This window comes from Petromyzon marinus, chromosome 72 (genome assembly GCF_048934315.1).
Source record: "Petromyzon marinus isolate PM22_M1 ecotype Great Lakes invasive population chromosome 72, UKy_Petmar_22M1.pri1.0, whole genome shotgun sequence".
NCBI lineage: Eukaryota > Metazoa > Chordata > Hyperoartia > Petromyzontiformes > Petromyzontidae > Petromyzon > Petromyzon marinus.
Window position 1 is genome coordinate 663995 of NC_133738.1, and position 21369 is coordinate 685363.

At 52.7% G+C, this 21369-nt stretch overlaps 1 protein-coding gene across 1 annotated transcript in view; it reads left to right on the forward strand.

The window, feature by feature from the left end:
- Nucleotides 1-21369, forward strand: part of LOC142906914 (tektin-1-like) — a 44391-nt gene that overhangs the window by 4073 nt on the left and 18949 nt on the right. Inside the window, exons 3-5 of the mRNA XM_076055628.1 lie at nt 2220-2385; nt 5623-5751; nt 15571-15750. Of these exons, the coding sequence (XP_075911743.1) occupies nt 2220-2385; nt 5623-5751; nt 15571-15750 (475 nt within the window). The remainder of the gene's footprint in view (nt 1-2219; nt 2386-5622; nt 5752-15570; nt 15751-21369) is intronic.

Sequence of the window (21369 nt, forward strand, 5' to 3'; positions counted from 1 at the left end):
GACTGAGTGAGTGAGTGACTGAGTGAGTGACTGAGTGAGTGACTGAGTAACTGAGTGACTGACTGAGTAACTGAGTGAGTGACTGAGTGACTGAGTAACTGACTGAGTGACTAAGTGACTGAGTGACTAAGTGAGTGAGTGACTGAGTAACTGAGTGAGTGGGTAACTGAGTGAGTGACTAAGTGACTGAGTGACTGAGTAACTGAGTAACTGACTGACTGACTAAGTGACTGAGTGACTAAGTGAGTGAGTGACTGAGTAACTGAGTGACTGAGTGACTAAGTGAGTGAGTGACTGAGTAACTGAGTGAGTGGGTAACTGAGTAACTGAGTAACTGACTGACTGACTAAGTGACTGAGTGACTAAGTGAGTGAGTGATTGAGTAACTGAGTGACTGAGTGACTAAGTGAGTAGCTGAGTGACTGAGTGAGTGGGTAACTGAATAACTGAGTAACTGATTGACTGACTGAGTGACTAAGTGAGTGAGTGACTAAGTGAGTGACTGAGTGAGTGACTAAGTGAGTGACTAAGTGAGTGAGTGAGTAACTGAGTGAGTAACTGAGTGACTGAGTGACTGATTTAGTGACTAACTAAGTAACTGAGTAACTGAGTGAGTGACTGAGTGACTGAGTGACTAAGTGAGTGACTGAGTGAGTGACTGAGTGACTGAGTGAGTAACTGAGTGACTGAGTGACTGATTTAGTGACTAACTAAGTATCTGAGTAACTGAGTGAGTGACTGAGTGACTAAGTGAGTGACTGAGTGAGTGACTGAGTGACTGAGTGAGTGAGTGACTAAGTGAGTGACTGAGTGACTGAGTGAGTGAGTGACTAAGTGAGTGACTAAGTGAGTAACTGAGTGAGTGAGTGACTAAGTGAGTGAGTGACTGAGTAACTGAGTGACTGAGTGAGTTACTAAGTGAGTGAGTGAATGAATAACTGAGTGACTGAGTGAATAACTGAGTGAGTGAGTGACTAAGTGAGTGACTAAGTGAGTGACTAAGTGAGTGACTAAGTGAGTGACTGAGTGAGTGAGTGACTGAGTGAGTGAGTGACTGACTGAGTGAGTAACTGAGTAACTGAGTGACTGAGTGACTAAGTGAGTGACTGAGTGAGTGAGTGACTGAATGAGTGACTAAGTGAGTGAGTTACTGACTGAGTGAGTAACTGACTGAGTGAGTGACTGAGTAACTGAGCAACTGAGTGACTGAGTGAGTGACTGAGTGACTGACTAACTGAGTGACTGACTGAGTCACTGAGTGACTGAGTGAGTGGGTAACTCAGTGACTGAGTGAGTGAGTGACTGAGTGAGTGACTGACTGAGTGAGTGACTGAGTGAGTGACTGAGTGACTGACTAACTGAGTGACTGAGTGACTGAGTGACTGACTGAGTGAGTGACTGAGTGAGTGACTGACTGACTGACTAACTGAGTGACTGAGTGAGTGGGTAACTGAATAACTGAGTAACTGATTGACTGACTGAGTGACTAAGTGAGTGAGTGACTAAGTGAGTGACTGAGTGAGTGACTAAGTGAGTGACTAAGTGAGTGAGTGAGTAACTGAGTGAGTAACTGAGTGACTGAGTGACTGATTTAGTGACTAACTAAGTAACTGAGTAACTGAGTGAGTGACTGAGTGACTGAGTGACTAAGTGAGTGACTGAGTGAGTGACTGAGTGACTGAGTGAGTAACTGAGTGACTGAGTGACTGATTTAGTGACTAACTAAGTAACTGAGTAACTGAGTGAGTGACTGAGTGACTGAGTGACTAAGTGAGTGACTGAGTGAGTGACTGAGTGACTGAGTGAGTGAGTGAGTGACTAAGTGAGTGACTGAGTGACTGAGTGAGTGATTGACTAAGTGAGTGACTAAGTGAGTGAGTGAGTGAGTGACTGAGTGACTGAGTGAGTGAGTGACTGAGTGAGTGAGTGACTAAGTGAGTGAGTGACTGAGTAACTGAGTGACTGAGTGAGTTACTAAGTGAGTGAGTGACTGAATAACTGAGTGACTGAGTGAATAACTGAGTGAGTGACTAAGTGAGTGACTAAGTGAGTGACTGAGTGGGTAACTGAGTAACTGAGTGACTGAGTGACTGACTGACTGACTAACTGAGTGACTGAGTGACTGAGTGAGTGACTGAGTGCCCCACCAGTCCTGGACACGCTATTGAGACGCTACCTGGACCCCCCCCCTCTCCCCCCCTCCCCCCCTACCTGTGCAGAGTCACGTGTGGTGGACACGACGTTCCAGCGCCAGGAGCTGTCGCAGGCCCTGCGGGCCGTGTCGGCCTGTACGGAGCGCCTGGTGGACTCCCAGGGGCGACTCCAGCGGGCCAGAGACTCGTGCCGGGAGCCCGGGGTCGTGGCGGAGACTTGTCTACAGCACAGGTGGGCACATAGACACATAGACACACACACAGAGACACATAGAGAGAGTGAGACACACACAGTGAGAGACTCACAGAGACACACACATAGTGAGACATACACAGTGAGACTCATACATAGTGAGACACACAGAGACACACACATAGAGACACACACACAGTGAGAGACACACAGAGACACACACACAGACACACACACACACAGAGACACACACAGAGACACACACACAGAGACACGTGCCGGGAGCCCGGGGTCGTGGCGGAGACTTGTCTACAGCACAGGTGGGCATAGAGACTCATACACAGTGAGACACACACACAGAGACACACAGACACACAGAGACACATAGACACACTCACAGTGAGAGACTCACAGAGACACACATAGACACACACAGTGAGAGACTCACAGAGACACACAGAGACACACACACACAGAGACACACTCACACATAGACACACAGAGACACACACACAGAGACACACACATAGTGAGACACACACACAGTGAGACACGCACACAGTTACACACACACACACAGTGACACACACACACAGTGAGACACACACAGTGACACACACACAGTGAGACACACACACACACAGTGACACACACATAGTGAGACTCATACATAGTGAGACACACAGAGAGACACACACAGAGACACACACAAAGACACATAGACACACACACAGTGAGACACACAGAGACACAGAGAGACACACACAGAGAGACACACACACAGTAAGACACACACAGAGAGAGACTCGTGCCGGGAGCCCGGGGTCGTGGCGGAGACTTGTCTACAGCACAGGTGGGCATAGACACATAGACACACTCACAGAGACACATAGACACACACAGTGAGACACACAGACACACAGAGACACACAGAGACACACACACAGACACACAGTGAGACACACACAGAGACACACACAGAGACACATAGACACACACAGTGAGACACACAGACACACAGAGACACACAGAGACACACACATAGACACACTCACAGTGAGACACGCACAGAGACACACACACAGAGACACACACAAACACACACACAGAGACACACACACAGTGAGACACACACATAGTGAGACTCATACATAGTGAGACACACAGAGACACACACATAGAGACACACACAGAGACACACAGAGACACACAGAGACACACACACACAGAGACACACACACAGAGACGTGTCTACAGCACAGGTGGGCATAGACACACTCACACAGAGACACACAGGGACACACACAGAGACACACACAGAGACACACACACAGAGACACACACACAGAGACGTGTCTACAGCACAGGTGGGCATAGACACATAGACACACACACAGTGAGACACACAGAGACACACACAGAGACGTGTCTACAGCACAGGTGGCCATAGACACACACACAGTGACACATAGAGACACACACAGTGAGAGACACATAGAGAGAGACACACACACAGTGAGACACACAGAGACACACTCACAGTGAGAGAGAGAGAGAGACACACAGAGAGACACAGAGACACACACACAGAGACACACAGAGACACACACAAACAGACACACACAGAGACACACACAGAGACACACAGAGACACACACATAGACACACACAGTGAGAGACACACACACACAGAGAGACACACACACAGTGAGACACACAGACACACTCACAGTGAGAGAGAGAGAGACACACAGAGAGACACAGAGACACACACACACAGAGACACACAGAGACACACACACAGAGACACACACAAACAGACACACACAGAGACACACACAGAGACACACAGAGACACACACATAGTCACACACAGTGAGAGACACACACAGAGAGAGAGACACACACACAGAGACACACACACACAAAGACACACACACAGAGAGACACACAGAGACACACACAGAGACACACAAACAGAGACACACAAACACAGAGACACACACACAGAGACACACACACACAGACACACACACAGAGACACACACACAGAGACACACAGAGACACACACAGAGACACACACACAGAGACACACAGAGACACATACAGAGACACACACAGAGACACACACACAGACACACACACACAGACACACACAGAGACACACACACAGAGACACACACAGAGACACACACACACTGCTACTACTGCTACTACTACTACTGCTGCTACTGCTACTACTACTGCTGCTACTACTACTACTGTTGCTACTACTGCTACTACTAATACTGCTACTACTACTGCTGCTACTGCCCCTACTGCTACTGCCCCTACTGCTACTGCCCCTACTACTACTACTACTGCTGCTACTGCTACTACTGCTGCTACTACTGCTACTACTAATACTGCTACTACTACTACTGCTGCTACTACTGCTACTACTACTGCTACTACTGCTACTATTACTGCTACTACTACTGCTGCTACTACTGCTACTACTACTGCTACTACTACTTTTACTACTGCTACTACTACTGCTACTACTACAACTACTACTACTGCTACTACTACTACTGCTACTACTACTGCTACTACTGCTACTACTACTACTGCAACTACTGCTACTACTACTGCTACTACTGCTACTGCTACTACTGCTACTACTACTACTGCTACTACCACTACTACTACTGCTACTACTGCTGCTACTACTACTGCTACTACTGCTGCTACTACTACTACTGCTACTACTGCTACTGCTACAACTACTACTGCTGCTACTACTACTGCTACTACTACTGCTACTACTACTGCTGCTACTACTACTGCTACTACTACTGCTACTACTACTGCTACTACTACTACCGCTACTACTACTGCTACTACTACTGCTACTACTGCTGCTACTACTACTGCTACTACTGCTGCTGCTACTACTACTACTGCTACTACTACTGCTACTACTGCTACTACTACTACCCCTGCTACTACTGCTACTACTACTGCTACTACTGCTACTACTACTACCCCTGCTACTACTACTACTACTGCTACTACTACTACTGCTACTACTACTGCTACTACCACTACTACTGCTGCTACTACTACTGCTACTACTGCTGCTGCTACTACTACTACTACTGCTACAACTACTACTGCTGCTACTACTACTGCTACTACTACTGCTGCTACTACTACTGCTACTACTGCTACTACTACTGCTACTACTACTACTGCCCCTACTACTACTGCCCCTACTGCTACCCCTGCCCCAGGCAAGGGCTTCCTGCTGAGCTGTCTGCTCCTGACGAGGTGGACGCTGAGCTCCGCCGGCAGATGGCGCTCAGCGAGGAGGCCGTTGTGCTGCTACAGCGCGTCCTGGACAGCACCGTGGAGCAGATTCGGTATCAGCATCATCATCAGCATCATCATCAGCATCATCAGCGTCATCATCAGCGTCATCATCAGCATCATCAGCGTCATCATCAGCGTCATCATCAGCATCAGTATCATCAGCATCATCAGCATCAGCGTCATCAGCATCAACATAATCAGCATCATCAGCAGCAGCAGCATCATCATCAGCATCATCATCAGCATCATCATCAGCAGCAGCAGCATCATCATCAGCAGCAGCAGCATCATCATCAGCATCATCATCAGCATCATCATCAGTATCATCATCAGCATCATCATCAGCATCACCATCATCAGCATCATCATCATCAGCATCATCAGCAGCATCATCACCATCATCAGCATCATCATCAGCAAGGATGAAAACTTTTTGGGGGTTTTCCGGTAAAGTCACGGAGGTTAAAATGAGTAAGTAAGTAAATAAATAATGAATGATAACTACTCAAATTAAAGGACGACGTTTCGGGCGCGCCCCAAGCGCCCTTCTTCAGGCGGGGGACTCGAACGGAGCAGAAAGCGTCTCAGAGATGTCTGTGACGAGCTAAAATCTAGCAGTCGTGGGGGGCATGGTGAGTGTGGGGGGCTGGTGAGTGTGGGGGGCTGGGTGTGGGCGGTTAGGTGTGGGGGGCTGGGTGTGGGGGGCATGGTGAGTGTGGGGGGCATGGTGAGTGTGGGGGGCTAGGTGTGGGGGGCTGAGTGAGTGTGGGGGCTAGGTGTGGGGGGCTGAGTGTGGGGGGCATGGTGAGTGTGGGGGGCTGGATGAGTGTGGGGGGCTGAGTGTGGGGGCTGAGTGTGGGGGGTTGAGTGTGGGGGGCTAGGTGTGGGGGGCTAGGTGTGGGGGGCTAGGTGTGGTGGGATAGATGTGGGGGCTGAGTGTGGGGGGCTGAGTGTGGGGGGCTAAGTGTGGGGGGCTAGGTGTGGGGGGCTGAGTGTGGGGGGCTAGGTGTGGGGGGCTGAGTGTGGGGGGCTAGGTGTGGGGGGCTAGGTGTGGGGGGCTAGGTGTGGGGGGCTAGGTGTGGGGGGATGGGTGTGGGGGGCTAGGTGTGGGGGGCTGGGTGTGGGGGGCTAGGTGTGGGGGGCTAGGTGTGGGGGGCTGAGTGTGGGGGGCTAGGTGTGGGGGGCTGGGTGTGGGGGGCTAGGTGTGGGGGGCTAGGTGTGGGGGGCTCGATGTGTGGGGGGCTAGGTGTCGAGGGCTAGGTGTGGGGGGCTGAGTGTGGGGGGCTAGGTGTGGGGGGCTGGGTGTGGGGGGCTAGGTGTGGGGGGATGGGTGTGGGGGGCTAGGTGTGGGGGGATAGGTGTGGGGGGCTAGGTGTGTGGGGGGCTGGGTGTGGGGGGCTAGGTGTGGGGGGCTAGGTGTGGGGGGCTAGTTGTGTGGGGGGCTGAGTGTGGGGGCTAGGTGTGGAGGGCTAGGTGTGGATTGCTAGGTGTGGGGGGCTAGTTGTGGGGGGCTGAGTGTGGGGGGCTGGGTGTGGGGGGCTAGGTGTGGGGGGCTAGGTGTGGGGGGGGCTGAGTGCGGGGGGCTGAGTGTGGGGGGCTGAGTGTGGGGGGCTGGGTGTGGGGGGCTAGGAGACTTTACGATGTTGTAGAAGTAAAATAAGCCAGCTGCTGGATTAAATCCGCGCTTTCGGATTTAATCCACACCCACCGCTACACACACACACCGCTACACACACACACACACCGCTACACACACACACACCGCTACACACACACACCGCTACACACACACCGCTACACACACACACACCGCTACACACACACCGCTACACACACACACACCGCTACACACACACCCGCTACACACACACACCGCTACACACACACACACCGCTACACACACACCGCTACACACACACACACACACTGCTACACACACACCGCTACACACACACACACCGCTACACACACACCGCTACACACACACACCGCTACACACACACACCGCTACACACACACACACCGCTACACACACACACCCCGCTACACACACACACCGCTACACACACACACACCGCTACACACACACCGCTACACACACACACACCGCTACACACACACCGCTACACACACACACACCGCTACACACACACCGCTACACACACACACACCGCTACACACACACACCGCTACACACACACCGCTACACACACACCGCTACACACACACACACACCGCTACACACACACACCGCTACAAACACACACACACCGCTACACACACACACACACACACCGCTACACACACCGCTACACACACACACACCGCTACACACACCGCTACACACACACCGCTACACACACACACACCGCTACACACACACACCCGCTACACACACACACACCGCTACACACACACACCGCTACACACACACCGCTACACACACACCGCTACACACACACACCGCTACACACACACTGCTACACACACACACACACCGCTACACACACACACACCGCTACACACACACCGCTACACACACACACCGCTACACACACACACCGCTACACACACACACCGCTACACACACACACACCGCTACACACACACACACCGCTACACACACACACACCGCTACACACACACCGCTACACACACACACACCGCTACACACACACACACACCGCTACACACACACACACACACACCGCTACACACACACACACACCGCTACACACACACACACACACCGCTACACACACACACACCGCTACACACACACACACCGCTATACACACACACACACCGCTACACACACACCGCTACACACACCGCTACACACACCGCTACACACACACACCGCTACACACACACCGCTACACACACACACACACCGCTACACACACCGCTACACACACACACACCGCTACACACACACACACCGCTACACACACACACCGCTACACACACACACACCGCTACACACACACCGCTACACACACACACACCGCTACACACACACACACCGCGACACACACACACACCCTGCTACACACACACCGCTACACACACACACCGCTACACACACACACCGCTACACACACACCGCTACACACACACACACCGCTACACACACACACACACCGCTACACACACACACCGCTACACACACACACCTCTACCCACACACACCGCTACCACCGTGGCGATGGTGGTGGTGGTAGCGGTGTGTGTGTAGCGGTGGAGGTGGTAGCGGTGTGTGTGTAGCGGTGTGTGTGTAGCGGTGTGTGTGTGTAGCGGTGTGTGTGTGTGTAGCGGTGTGTGTGTGTAGCGGTGTGTGTGTGTAGCGGTGTGTGTAGCGGTGTGTGTGTAGCGGTGTGTGTGTAGCGGTGTGTGTGTAGCGGTGTGTGTGTAGCGGTGTGTGTGTAGCGGTGTGTGTGTGTGTAGCGGTGTGTGTGTGTGTAGCGGTGTGTGTGTGTGTGTAGCGGTGTGTGTGTGTGTGTGTGTAGCGGTGTGTGTGTGTGTGTGTAGCGGTGTGTGTGTGTGTGTAGCTGTGTGTGTGTGTGTAGCGGTGTGTGTGTAGCGGTGTGTGTGTGTGTGTAGCGGTGTGTGTGTAGCGGTGTGTGTGTGTGTGTAGCGGTGTGTGTGTAGCGGTGTGTGTGTAGCGGTGTGTGTGTAGCGGTGTGTGTGTAGCGGTGTGTGTGTAGCGGTGTGTGTGTAGCGGTGTGTGTGTAGCGGTGTGTGTGTAGCGGTGTGTGTGTAGCGGTGTGTGTGTAGCGGTGTGTGTGTAGCGGTGTGTGTGTAGCGGTGTGTGTGTAGCGGTGTGTGTGTAGCGGTGTGTGTGTAGCGGTGTGTGTGTGTGTGTAGCGGTGTGTGTGTGTAGCGGTGTGTGTGTGTGTGTAGCGGTGTGTGTGTAGCGGGGTGTGAAACTCGGGGTGACAGACCGGGGATATGATGCTGATGATGATGCTGATGATGATGCCCCCCACACCCAGCCCCCCACACCCAGTCCCCCACAACCAGCCCCCCACACTCGTCCCCCCACACTCACCATGCCCCCCCACACTCATCATGCCCCCCACACTAACCCAGCCCCCCACACTCACCCAGCCCCCCACCCCCAGCCCCCCACACTCACCAGCCCCCCACACTCACCATGCCCCCCACGACTGCTAGATTTTAGCTCGTCACAGACATCTCTGAGACGCTTTCTGCTCCGTGCGAGTCCCCCGCCTGAAGAAGGGCGCTTGGGGCGCGCCCGAAACGTCGTCATTTAATCAGAGTAGTTAGCATTCATTATTTATTTATTTGCTCGCTTGCCCGTTTTCACCTCCGTGACTTTATATATATAAATATATCACACACACACACTCACACACCCACACACTCACCCACACACACACTCACACACACACTCACACACACACACTCACACACACACACACACCCACACACTCACCCACACACACAACCACACACACACCCACACACTCACCCACACACTCACCCACACACTCACCCACACACACACCCACACACACACCCACACACACACACACCCACACACTCACCCACACACTCACTCACACACCCACCCACACACACACTCACACACACTCACCCACTCACCCACACACACACCCACTCACCCACACACACACCCACACACTCACCCACACACTCACACACACACCCACACACTCACCCACACACTCACCCACACACTCACCCACACACACACACTCACCCACACACTCACCCACACACTCACCCACACACTCACCCACACACCCACACACTCACACACCCACACACACACTCACCCACACACTCACCCACCCACACACCCACCCACACACTCACCCACACACACTCACACACCCACACACCCACACACTCACACACACACACCCACACACTCACACACACACACACACACACTCACACACACACCCACACACACACCCACTCACCCACTCACTCACTCACACACACACCCACACACACACCCACTCACCCACACTCACACACCCACACTGACCCACACACACCCACCCTCCACACACACCCACCCACACTCACCCACACACCCACACACACATCCACTCACTCACTCACCCACTCACCCACCCACACACACCCACACACCCACACACACACTCACACACACAACAACAACAACAACAACCGCCATTCGCCACTAAGTGGCGGTGACGTCACCACGACGCTTGTGCCAGGCTATGTGCACCCTGAGGCCACGTGAAGTGTCGAACGCCCGCTGGCAGGAGGTCACGGGGCAGACCCAGGTGCCACGGGTCGACTGACTGAGATGACTGGCTGATGCACCACCTGTGCCCCCTACTGTGCCAACCTGCTGTGCTTTAGCCACCCGGCGCTCCGCTCGCTGTTGTGAGCGTCGCTCCTCCGCCCTCCGTTGTTGTTGGAGGGCGACTGCCTCCAACTGCCCAGTAGCATCCTTCACGAGCCTCCTCCACAGAGGCCGATCTTGACACCGCTGGTACCAGTCATCGGCAAGTCCACTCAGCTCCACGTCCTCCTGTACCACATCACTCCATCTCTTCTCTAGCCCGTGCCGCGCCCGCTTAGCCCCCTCAATCCGGCCAAACAAAAGCTGTTTCGGCATGCGGTGGCTGGGCATGCGGGCTACATGACCCAGCCATCGCAGCCTTGCCTGCCGGAGGAGCTCACCGATGGGACCCTGCCCAGATCTTTCAAGGATTTGTGAGCTCCTCACACAATCCAGTCTGGTTAAACCCAGGATGGATCGTAGGCAGGTCAGCCTAAATGTTTCTAACCGGCGAAGATGTTCCATTAGGGGGGTCCACGTTTCGCAAGCGTAGAGAAGGGAGGGAATGACCGTGGCCGAGAAGACCTGAAGCTTAGTGCGGAGCGACAGACCAGGTAGCTTCCACACAGCGTTACGCAACCGATGAAAAGATATTGCCGCTCGACTGATTCGGAGTGAGACCTCTGCTGTTAAACTGGAGCCAGTCATAAGCACACTGCCCAGGTATGGGAAACTCTCCACTCTCTCCACAACTGCCCCATCACCGATTGGGAGTTGTGGGGGTGGAGTGTCCGATGGTACAAAATACCCAGGCAGGTGCTTAGTTTTGGTGGGGCTGATGGTAAGGCCCCACCTCTTAGTGGCACGCTCCAGTCTCAGCAGCAGCGTCTCCAACTCCTCCTCTGACTGAGCAGCTATTACCAAGTCATCAGCATACATAACGTGGTTGAGCAATAGGGAGCCATCCCTTGACCGCACCCGGGCATCGATTAGCCTCCCATTATATCTGTACCATATGGAGATTCCCCCGGTACAGCTATTGAAGGCTTCACGAACTACGTGGTCAAAATAGATGTTAAATAATGTGGGAGCCAGAGGACATCCCTGTCGCACCCCAAGGTGTACAGGGAATGGCTCTGACTCCCGGCCACGTAGTTTTACCCGGGCCCGCTCACCATCATGAAGGTCCTTAATGATCGTGAGCAGAGGGTCAGGTACTCCAAAAGCACGAAGAACGACCCAGAGCCCAGGCCTACTGATGGTATCATAGGCCTTGACCAGGTCAATAAAGCAGAGATGTAGGTCTTGTTGGAATTCCCTACACCTCTGCTGTAGCAGACGGACAGAAAATATGGCATCTGTGCAGGACCGTCCTTTCCTGAAACCGCATTGGGGCTCCGCAAGCCTCTCCTCAGCGTGCCTGGCAAGGCGATGCTGAATAATCCTTGCCAGGACCTTTCCCGGCACACTGAGGAGTGAGATGCCCCTGTAGTTGTTACAGTCTGTGCGGTCCCCCTTCTTAAAAAGGGGGACCACCAGGGCATCCTTCCAATCCTGCGGAACCCGTCCAGTGGTCCAGACTGTTGTTATGATGTCATATAGGGCAGTCTGTGCACAAACGCCACCCTCCCTCAGCATTTCGCTTGGGAGATCATCTCTGCCCGCTGCCTTTCCTGGTCTCAGACTCCGGATCGCCTTCAATACTTCCTCAGCAGATGGCACCTCAGCCAGCCACTCACAGGGGGTGACTTCATCCAATATTTGAGGCACCGCAGCCTCAGCAGGGTTATCCTCACTTTGTGCCACGATGTTTTCCTGGCTGTGGGATTTTCCCTCCCCCAGGACCTCACAGAAATGCTCAGCAAATCTGCGAACCTGTTCCTGGGGGTCGGAAATTGGATCACCGTTTTTTCCCCTAATGATGGTAATAGGTGTGGCGCTGCAGGTTACTTTTTTGATGGAGTTAAATAGCGATTTGTGATCACGGGCCACTGAGGCAGACTCCATCTCCTCAGCAACCCGCGACCACCACCCATCCTTGCAGCGCCTCACGGCTCTCCGAACCTCCGAGCGAAGGCTGCGGTAAGCCTCCTCATTCTCTGACGTGGGATTCTGTAGCCGATGACAGTGGGCCTGTCGCTTTTTCTCAACCATCCTGAACAACTCCTCTGTCATCCAGGGTGTCTGGGGAGGTCTGGACCGCGTACCCAAAGCAGCCATTGCAGCTGCATGAGTCACAGTCCTAAACCTCGCCCATTTACCCTCGACATCAGGAGGAGTCGGGGACGATGCCAATCCCAGCCGCAAGCGATGATGAAATTCTCGCTTGCAACTTTCATCAGATAACTGAGACCAGGCCACTTTAGGTTGGAATGGGGTCCTGGGTGTACACCCACCACCGGAGTGGAAGAATGGCAGGCGCATCTTACAGATGACTAGTCGATGGTCAGAGGGCAGATCAGCTCCACGGTAGGTCCTGGTGTCAAGGACATGGGCTCGCATTCGCTGGTCCGTCACTATGTAGTCCAGCAGATGTTCTTGCTTGGACCCGGCATGCATCCATGATGTTGTGTGGATGCGCCGATGCCGGAACAGCGTGTTGGTAATTACAAGCCCATGGGCTGCACAAAAATCTAGCAGCCTCCTACCGTTGTTATTGAGCTGATCTGGCCCATGCCCTCCAATCACTCCAGACCAGGTGCCAGTATCATGACCAACTCGGGCATTGAAGTCACCCAACATGATGACTCTATCCCGAGGGGCCACTTTAGCCAGCACCTGTGACAGGAGGTCATAGAAGGCATCTGACTCATCGGCTTTGCCTGCATCCCTCCACGGATGTTCATCTTCGGTGGGGGCATAAGTAACCACGACCACCATTCCTCGCCTCCGGTTGATGGGAAGGCGAGCCCAAAGTAGCCTGGGGCTTACAGCTTCCCACACCTCACCGCCACGCTCCCACGCCCCCTTCATTCTTTTGTTCAAAAGAAGACCCACACCCTGTTGTTTGGCAGTCTGCTGCCCCGAGTAGAGGACTGTCCACCCCTCATGGTGGCAGGAGCCAGAGCCGGTCCACCGGACCTCCTGAATGCCGCATAGATCCAGGCGGTACCGGTCCAGCTCCCGACAGAGGAGTGGCAGCCTCTCCTCTGCAGTGAGCGTTCGAACATTCCACGTGGCCACCCGTAGTGGCTTTTCGTTGTTTCTGGAGTAGCCCCGAGGGTAGGTATTCAATCTCCTGGCTCCGCCAATTGGGGTTTGGCCAGGAGACGTCATAGACGCCTGGCCCCCCGGGGCCTCCGGCACAAGCTTAGTTGTTACATATTTCACTTTAATTCGTGGTTTTGTGGTAATTAATTGAAGGTGGAGGGGTTACCAGCCCCTCGCACCCGTCCAGAGCCCCCGTTTAGCCCCTGTGGTGGACACATATGCCATGAGGGGAGGAGCCAATCAAAATTGGAACTCCCCCCACAGCACTGTCCACGACAGAGTTGCCCGTCCGGCACACACACACCCACTCCCACACACCCACACACACACACCCACCCACACACACACTCACCCACACACACCCACACACCCACCAACACACCCACACACCCACACACCCACCCACACACTCACCCACACACACACCCATCCACACCACCCACCCACACACACACCCACCCACACACCCACCCACACACACACACCCACACAACAACAACAACAACAACCGCCATTCGCCACTATGTGGCGGTGACGTCACCACGACGCTTGTGCCAGGCTATGTGCACCCTGAGGCCACGTGAAGTGTCGAACGCCCGCTGGCAGGAGGCCACGGGGCAGACCCAGCAGGTGCCACGGGTCGACTGACTGAGATGACTGATGCACCACCTGTGCCCCCTACTGTGCCAACCCACTCCCCACCCACACACACACACACCCACCCTCCCCACCCACACTCCCCACCCACCCACCCACACTCTCCACCCACACACCCACCCACCCACACTCTCCACCCACACACCCACCCACTCACCCACCCACCCACTCACCCACCCACTCACCCACTCACCCACCCACTCACCCACCCATCCACTCACTCACCCACTCACCCACACACACACTCACTCACCCACCCACCCACTCACCCACCCACCCACCCACTCACCCACCCACTCACTCACTCACCCACCCACTCACCCACCCACCCACTCACTCACCCACTCACCCACACACTCACCCACCCACCCACTCACTCACCCACTCACTCACCCACTCACTCACTCACCCACTCACCCACCCACTCACCCACCCACTCACACACCCACTCACCCACTCACCCACCCACTCACTCACTGACTCACCCACCCACTCATCCACCCACCCACTCACCCACCCACCCACCCTCCCCACCCACCCACTCACCCACCCACTCACTCACCCACTCACCTACCCACTCACCCACTCACTCACTCACCCACTCACTCACCCACCCACTCACTCACCCACACACCCACCCACTCACACACCCACGCACCCTCCCCACCCACCCTCCCCACCCACACACCCACAGAGTGAATCGCTCTGTAGAGTTCCACCTGCGGGCCGACTCGAGGCGCAAGGCTGAGGCTCAGGCCATTGACGAGGCGTGCGGTCTCCTGCACAACAACTCGCGACTCGTTCGCCTCGCCGACGCCGACAACACAGCCACAGCCACCAACAACGTGGAGGGCAGCGGTGGAGCAGAGGGCGAGTGAGTGAGTGGGTGGGTGGGTGAGTGAGTGAGGGGGTGAGTGGGTGGGTGAGTGAGTGGGTGAGGGGGTGAGTGGGTGGGTGAGTGGGTGGGTGAGTGAGTGAGTGGGTGGGTGAGTGAGTGGGTGAGGGGGTGATTGAGTGAGGGGGTGAGTGAGTGGGTGGGTGAGTGGGTGAGTGACTGAGTGGGTGGGTGAGTGAGTGAGGGGGTGAGTGGGTGGGTGAGTGGGTGGGTGGGTGGGTGAGTGAGTGGGTGGGTGAGGGGGTGAGTGAGTGGGTGGGTGAGGGGGTGAGTGAGTGGGTGGGTGAGTGGGTGGGTGAGTGAGTGGGTGAGGGGGTGATTGAGTGAGGGGGTGAGTGAGTGGGTGGGTGAGTGGGTGAGTGACTGAGTGGGTGGGTGAGTGAGTGAGGGGGTGAGTGGGTGGGTGAGTGGGTGGGTGGGTGGGTGAGTGAGTGGGTGGGTGAGGGGGTGAGTGAGTGGGTGGGTGAGGGGGTGAGTGAGTGGGTGGGTGAGTGAGTGGGTGGGTGAGTGGATGGGTGAGTGAGTGGGTGAGTGAGTGGGTGGGTGGGTGAGTGGATGGGTGAGGGGGTGAGTGAGTGGGTGGGTGAGGGGGTGAGTGAGTGGGTGGGTGAGGGGGTGAGTGAGTGGGTGGGTGAGGGGGTGAGTGAGTGGGTGAGTAAGTGGGTGGGTGAGTGAGTGGGTGGGTGAGTGAGTGAGTGGGTGAGTGAGTGAGTGAGTGAATGGGTGGGTGAGTGAGTGGGTGAGTGAGTGAGTGGGTGAGTGGGTGGGTGGGTGGGTGAGTGGGTGGGTGTGTGTGAGGGAGTGGGTGGGTGTGTGTGAGGGAGTGGGTGGGTGAGTGAGTGGGTGAGTGAGTGAGTGGGTGAGGGAGTGGGTGGGTGGGTGAGGGAGTGGGTGGGTTAGTGAGTGGGTGAGTGTGCGTGTGAGTGAGTGAGTTAGTAAGTAGGTGAGTGAGTGAGTGGGTGAGTGGGTGAGTGAGTGAGTGAGTGGCTGAGTGAGTGAGTGGGTGAGTGAGTGAGTAAGTGGGTGAGTGAGTGAGTGAGTGGGTGAGTGACTGAGTGAGTGGGTGGGTGAGTGAGTGAGTGAGTGGGTGACTAAGTGAGTAAGTGACTGAGCGGTTGACTGAGTGGGTGGCTGAGCGAGTGACTGAGTAAGTGACTGAGCGAGTGAGTGAGCAAGTGACTGAGTGGGTGACTGAGCGAGTGACTGAGTAAGTGACTGAGTGAGTGAGTGACTGAGCGAGTGACTGAGTAAGTGACTGAGCGAGTGACTTAGTAAGTGACTGAGCGAGTGAGTGAGCGAGTAGCTGAGTGAGTGACTGAGTGAGTGACTGAGCGAGTTACTGAGTGAGTAGGTGATTGACAGTCATCCTGCGTACCTGGCGAGGTAGTCAACATCTCCACGGGGTGGTTCACAGTCATCCTGCGTACCGGGCGAGGTAGTCAACATCTCCACCCAGTTTAACAATATTATAATGAAGGTGTTTTGGGCTAGATCGCGTTATTTATAAATGTGTCATAACCCTCCACCACCCGACACGGCCAGTCAGCAAAAAAAAGGGGCACGTTGACAAAAGACAAAATTAGTTCCATTGCTTTAGCCCCACACCGATGGTGTTGTCGAAGAGTGAATCCACAACGTTGACAGATGGCGAATTTGCCCGATGATGCTGGGGATGTAATTACCAGAATTCTGGCGAATTTGCCCCTTGATGCTGGATGTAATTACCAGAATTCTGGCGAATTTGCCCGATGATGCTGGATGTAATTACCAGAATTCTGGCGAATTTGCCCCATGATGCTGGATGTAATTACCAGAATTCTGGCGAATTTGCCCGAAGATGCTGGATGTAATTACCAGAATTCTGGCGAATTTGCCCCATGACGCTGGATGTAATTACCAGAATTCTGGTGAATTTGCCCGAAGATGCTGGATGTAATTACCAGAATTCTGGCGAATTTGCCCCATGATGCTGGATGTAATTACCAGAATTCTGGCGAATTTGCCCCATGATGCTGGGGATGTAATTACCAGAATTCTGGTAAATTTGCCCGATGATGCTGGATGTAATTACCAGAATTCTGGCGAATTTGCCCCATGATGCTGGGGATGTAATTACCAGAATTCTGGCGAATTTGCCCGATGATGCTGGGGATGTAAATACCAGAATCCTGGTGAATTTGCCCCATGATGCTGGATGTAATTACCAGAATTCTGGCGAATTTGCCCTATGATGCTGGGGATGTAATTACCAGAATTCTGGTGAATTTGCCCCATGATGCTGGATGTAATTACCAGAATTCTGGCGAATTTGCCCCATGATGCTGGATGTAATTACCAGAATTCTGGCGAATTTGCCCCATGATGCTGGAAGTAATTACCAGAATTCTGGCGAATTTGCCCGATGATGCTGGGGATGTAATTACCAGAATTCTGACGAATTTGCCCGAAGATGCTGGATGTAATTACCAGAATTCTGGCGAATTTGCCCCATGATGCTGGATGTAATTACCAGAATCCTGGCGAATTTGCCCCATGATGCTGGATGTAATTACCAGAATTCTGGCGAATTTGCCCGATGATGCTGGATGTAATTACCAGAATTCTGGCGAATTTGCCCCATGATGCTGGATGTAATTACCAGAATTCTGGCGAATTTGCCCCATGATGCTGGATGTAATTACCAGAATCCTGGCGAATTTGCCCCATGATGCTGGATGTAATTACCAGAATTCTGGCGAATTTGCCCCATGATGCTGGATGTAATTACCAGAATTCTGGCGAATTTGCCCCATGATGCTGGGGATGTAATTACCAGAATTCTGGCGAATTTGCCGATGATGCTGGGGATGTAAATACCAGAATTCTGGCGAATTTGCCCCATGATGCTGGATGTAATTACCAGAATTCTGCTGAATTTGCCCGATGATGCTGGATGTAATTACCAGAATTCTGGCAAATTTGCCCCATAATGCTGGATGTAATTACCAGAATCCTGGCGAATTTGCCCCATGATGCTGGATGTAATTACTAGAATTCTGGCGAATTTGCCCGAAGATACTGGATGTAATTACCAGAATTCTGGCGAATTTGCCCCATGATGCTGGATGTAATTACCAGAATTCTGGCGAATTTGCCCCATGATGCTGGATGTAATTATCAGAATTCTGGTGAATTTGCCTGATGATGCTGGAAGTAATTACCAGAATTCTGGCGAATTTGCCCCATGATGCTGGATGTAATTACCAGAATTCTGGCGAATTTGCCCCATGATGCTGGATGTAATTACCAGAATTCTGGCGAATTTGCCCCATGACTCTGCATGTAATTACCAGAATTCTGGCGAATTTGCCCGATGACGCTGGATGTAATTACCAGAATCCTGGCGAATTTGCCCCATGATGCTGGATGTAATTACCAGAATTCTGGCGAATTTGCCCGATGATGCTGGGGATATAATTACCAGAATTCTGGCGAATTTGCCCGATGATGCTGGATGTAATTACCAGAATTCTGGCGAATTTCCCCCATGATGCTGGATGTAATTACCAGAATTCTGGCGAATTTGCCCCATGATGCTGGATGTAATTACCAGAATTCTGCGAATTTGCCCGAAGATGCTGGATGTAATTACCAGAATTCTGGCGAATTTGCCCGATGATGCTGGATGAAATTACCAGAATTCTGGCGAATTTGCCCCATGATGCTGGATGTAATTACCAGAATTCTGGCGAATTTGCCCCATGATGCTGGATGTAATTACCAGAATTATGGCGAATTTGCCCGAAGATGCTGGATGTAATTACCAGAATTCTGGCGAATTTGCCCGATGATGCTGGATGTAATTACCAGAATTCTGGCGAATTTGCCCCATGATGCTGGGGATGTAATTACCAGAATTCTGGTGAATTTGCCGCATGATGCTGGGGATGTAATTACCAGAATTCTGGTGAATTTGCCCCATGATGCTGGATGTAATTATCAGAATTCTGGCGAATTTGCCCGAAGATGCTGGATGTAATTACCAGAATTCTGGCGAATTTGCCCCATGATGCTGGGGATGTAATTATCAGAATTCTGGCGAATTTGCCCCATGATGCTGGGGATGTAATTACCAGAATTCTGGCGAATTTGCCCCATGATGCTGGGGATGTAATTACCAGAATTCTGGTGAATTTGCCCCATGACGCTGGATGTAATTACCAGAATTCTGGCGAATTTGCCCGATGATGCTGGATGTAAATACCAGAATTCTGGCGAATTTGCCCCATGACGCTGGATGTAATTACCAGAATTCTGGCGAATTTGCCCGATGATGCTGGATGTAATTACCAGAATTCTGGCGAATTTGCCCGAAGATGCTGGATGTAATTACCAGAATTCTAGTGAATTTGCCCCATGATGCTGGATGTAATTACCAGAATTCTGGCGAATTTGCCCGATGATGCTGGATGTAATGACCAGAATTCTGGTTAATTTGCCCGATGATGCTGGATGTAATTACCAGAATTTGCCCGATGATGCTGGGGATGTAATTACCAGAATTCTGGCGAATTTGCCCCATGACGCTGGATGTAATTACCAGAATTCTGGCGAATTTGCCCGATGACGCTGGATGTAATTACCAGAATTTTGGCGAATTTGCCCCATGACGCTGGATGTAATTACCAGAATTCTGGCTAATTTGCCCCATGACGCTGGATGTAATTACCAGAATTCTGGCGAATTTGCCCGATGATGCTGGATGTAATTACCAGAATTCTGGCGAATTTGCCCGATGATGCTGGATGTAATTACCAGAATTCTGGCGAATTTGCCCCATGACGCTGGATGTAATTACCAGAATTCTGGCGAATTTGCCCGAAGATGCTGGATGTAATTACCAGAATTCTGGCGAATTTGCCCGATGACGCTGGATGTAATTACCAGAATTCTGGCGAATTTGCCCGATGATGCTGGGGATGTAATTACCAGAATTCTGGCGAATTTGCCCAAGATGCTGGATGTAATTACCAGAATTCTGGCGAATTTGCCGAAGATGCTGGATGTAATTACCAGAATTCTGGCGAATTTGCCCGATGACGCTGGATGTAATTACCAGAATCCTGGCGAATTTGCCCCATGATGCTGGATGTAATTACCAGAATTCTGGCGAATTTGCCCGATGATGCTGGGGATATAATTACCAGAATTCTGGCGAATTTGCCCGATGATGCTGGATGTAATTACCAGAATTCTGGCGAATTTCCCCCATGATGCTGGATGTAATTACCAGAATTCTGGCGAATTTGCCCCATGATGCTGGATGTAATTACCAGAATTCTGGCGAATTTGCCCGAAGATGCTGGATGTAATTACCAGAATTCTGGCGAATTTGCCCCATGACGCTGGATGTAATTACCAGAATTCTGGCGAATTTGCCCGAAGATGCTGGATGTAATTACCAGAATTCTGGCGAATTTGCCCGATGACGCTGGATGTAATTACCAGAATTCTGGCGAATTTGCCCGATGATGCTGGGGATGTAATTACCAGAATTCTGGCGAATTTGCCCAAGATGCTGGATGTAATTACCAGAATTCTGGCGAATTTGCCGAAGAT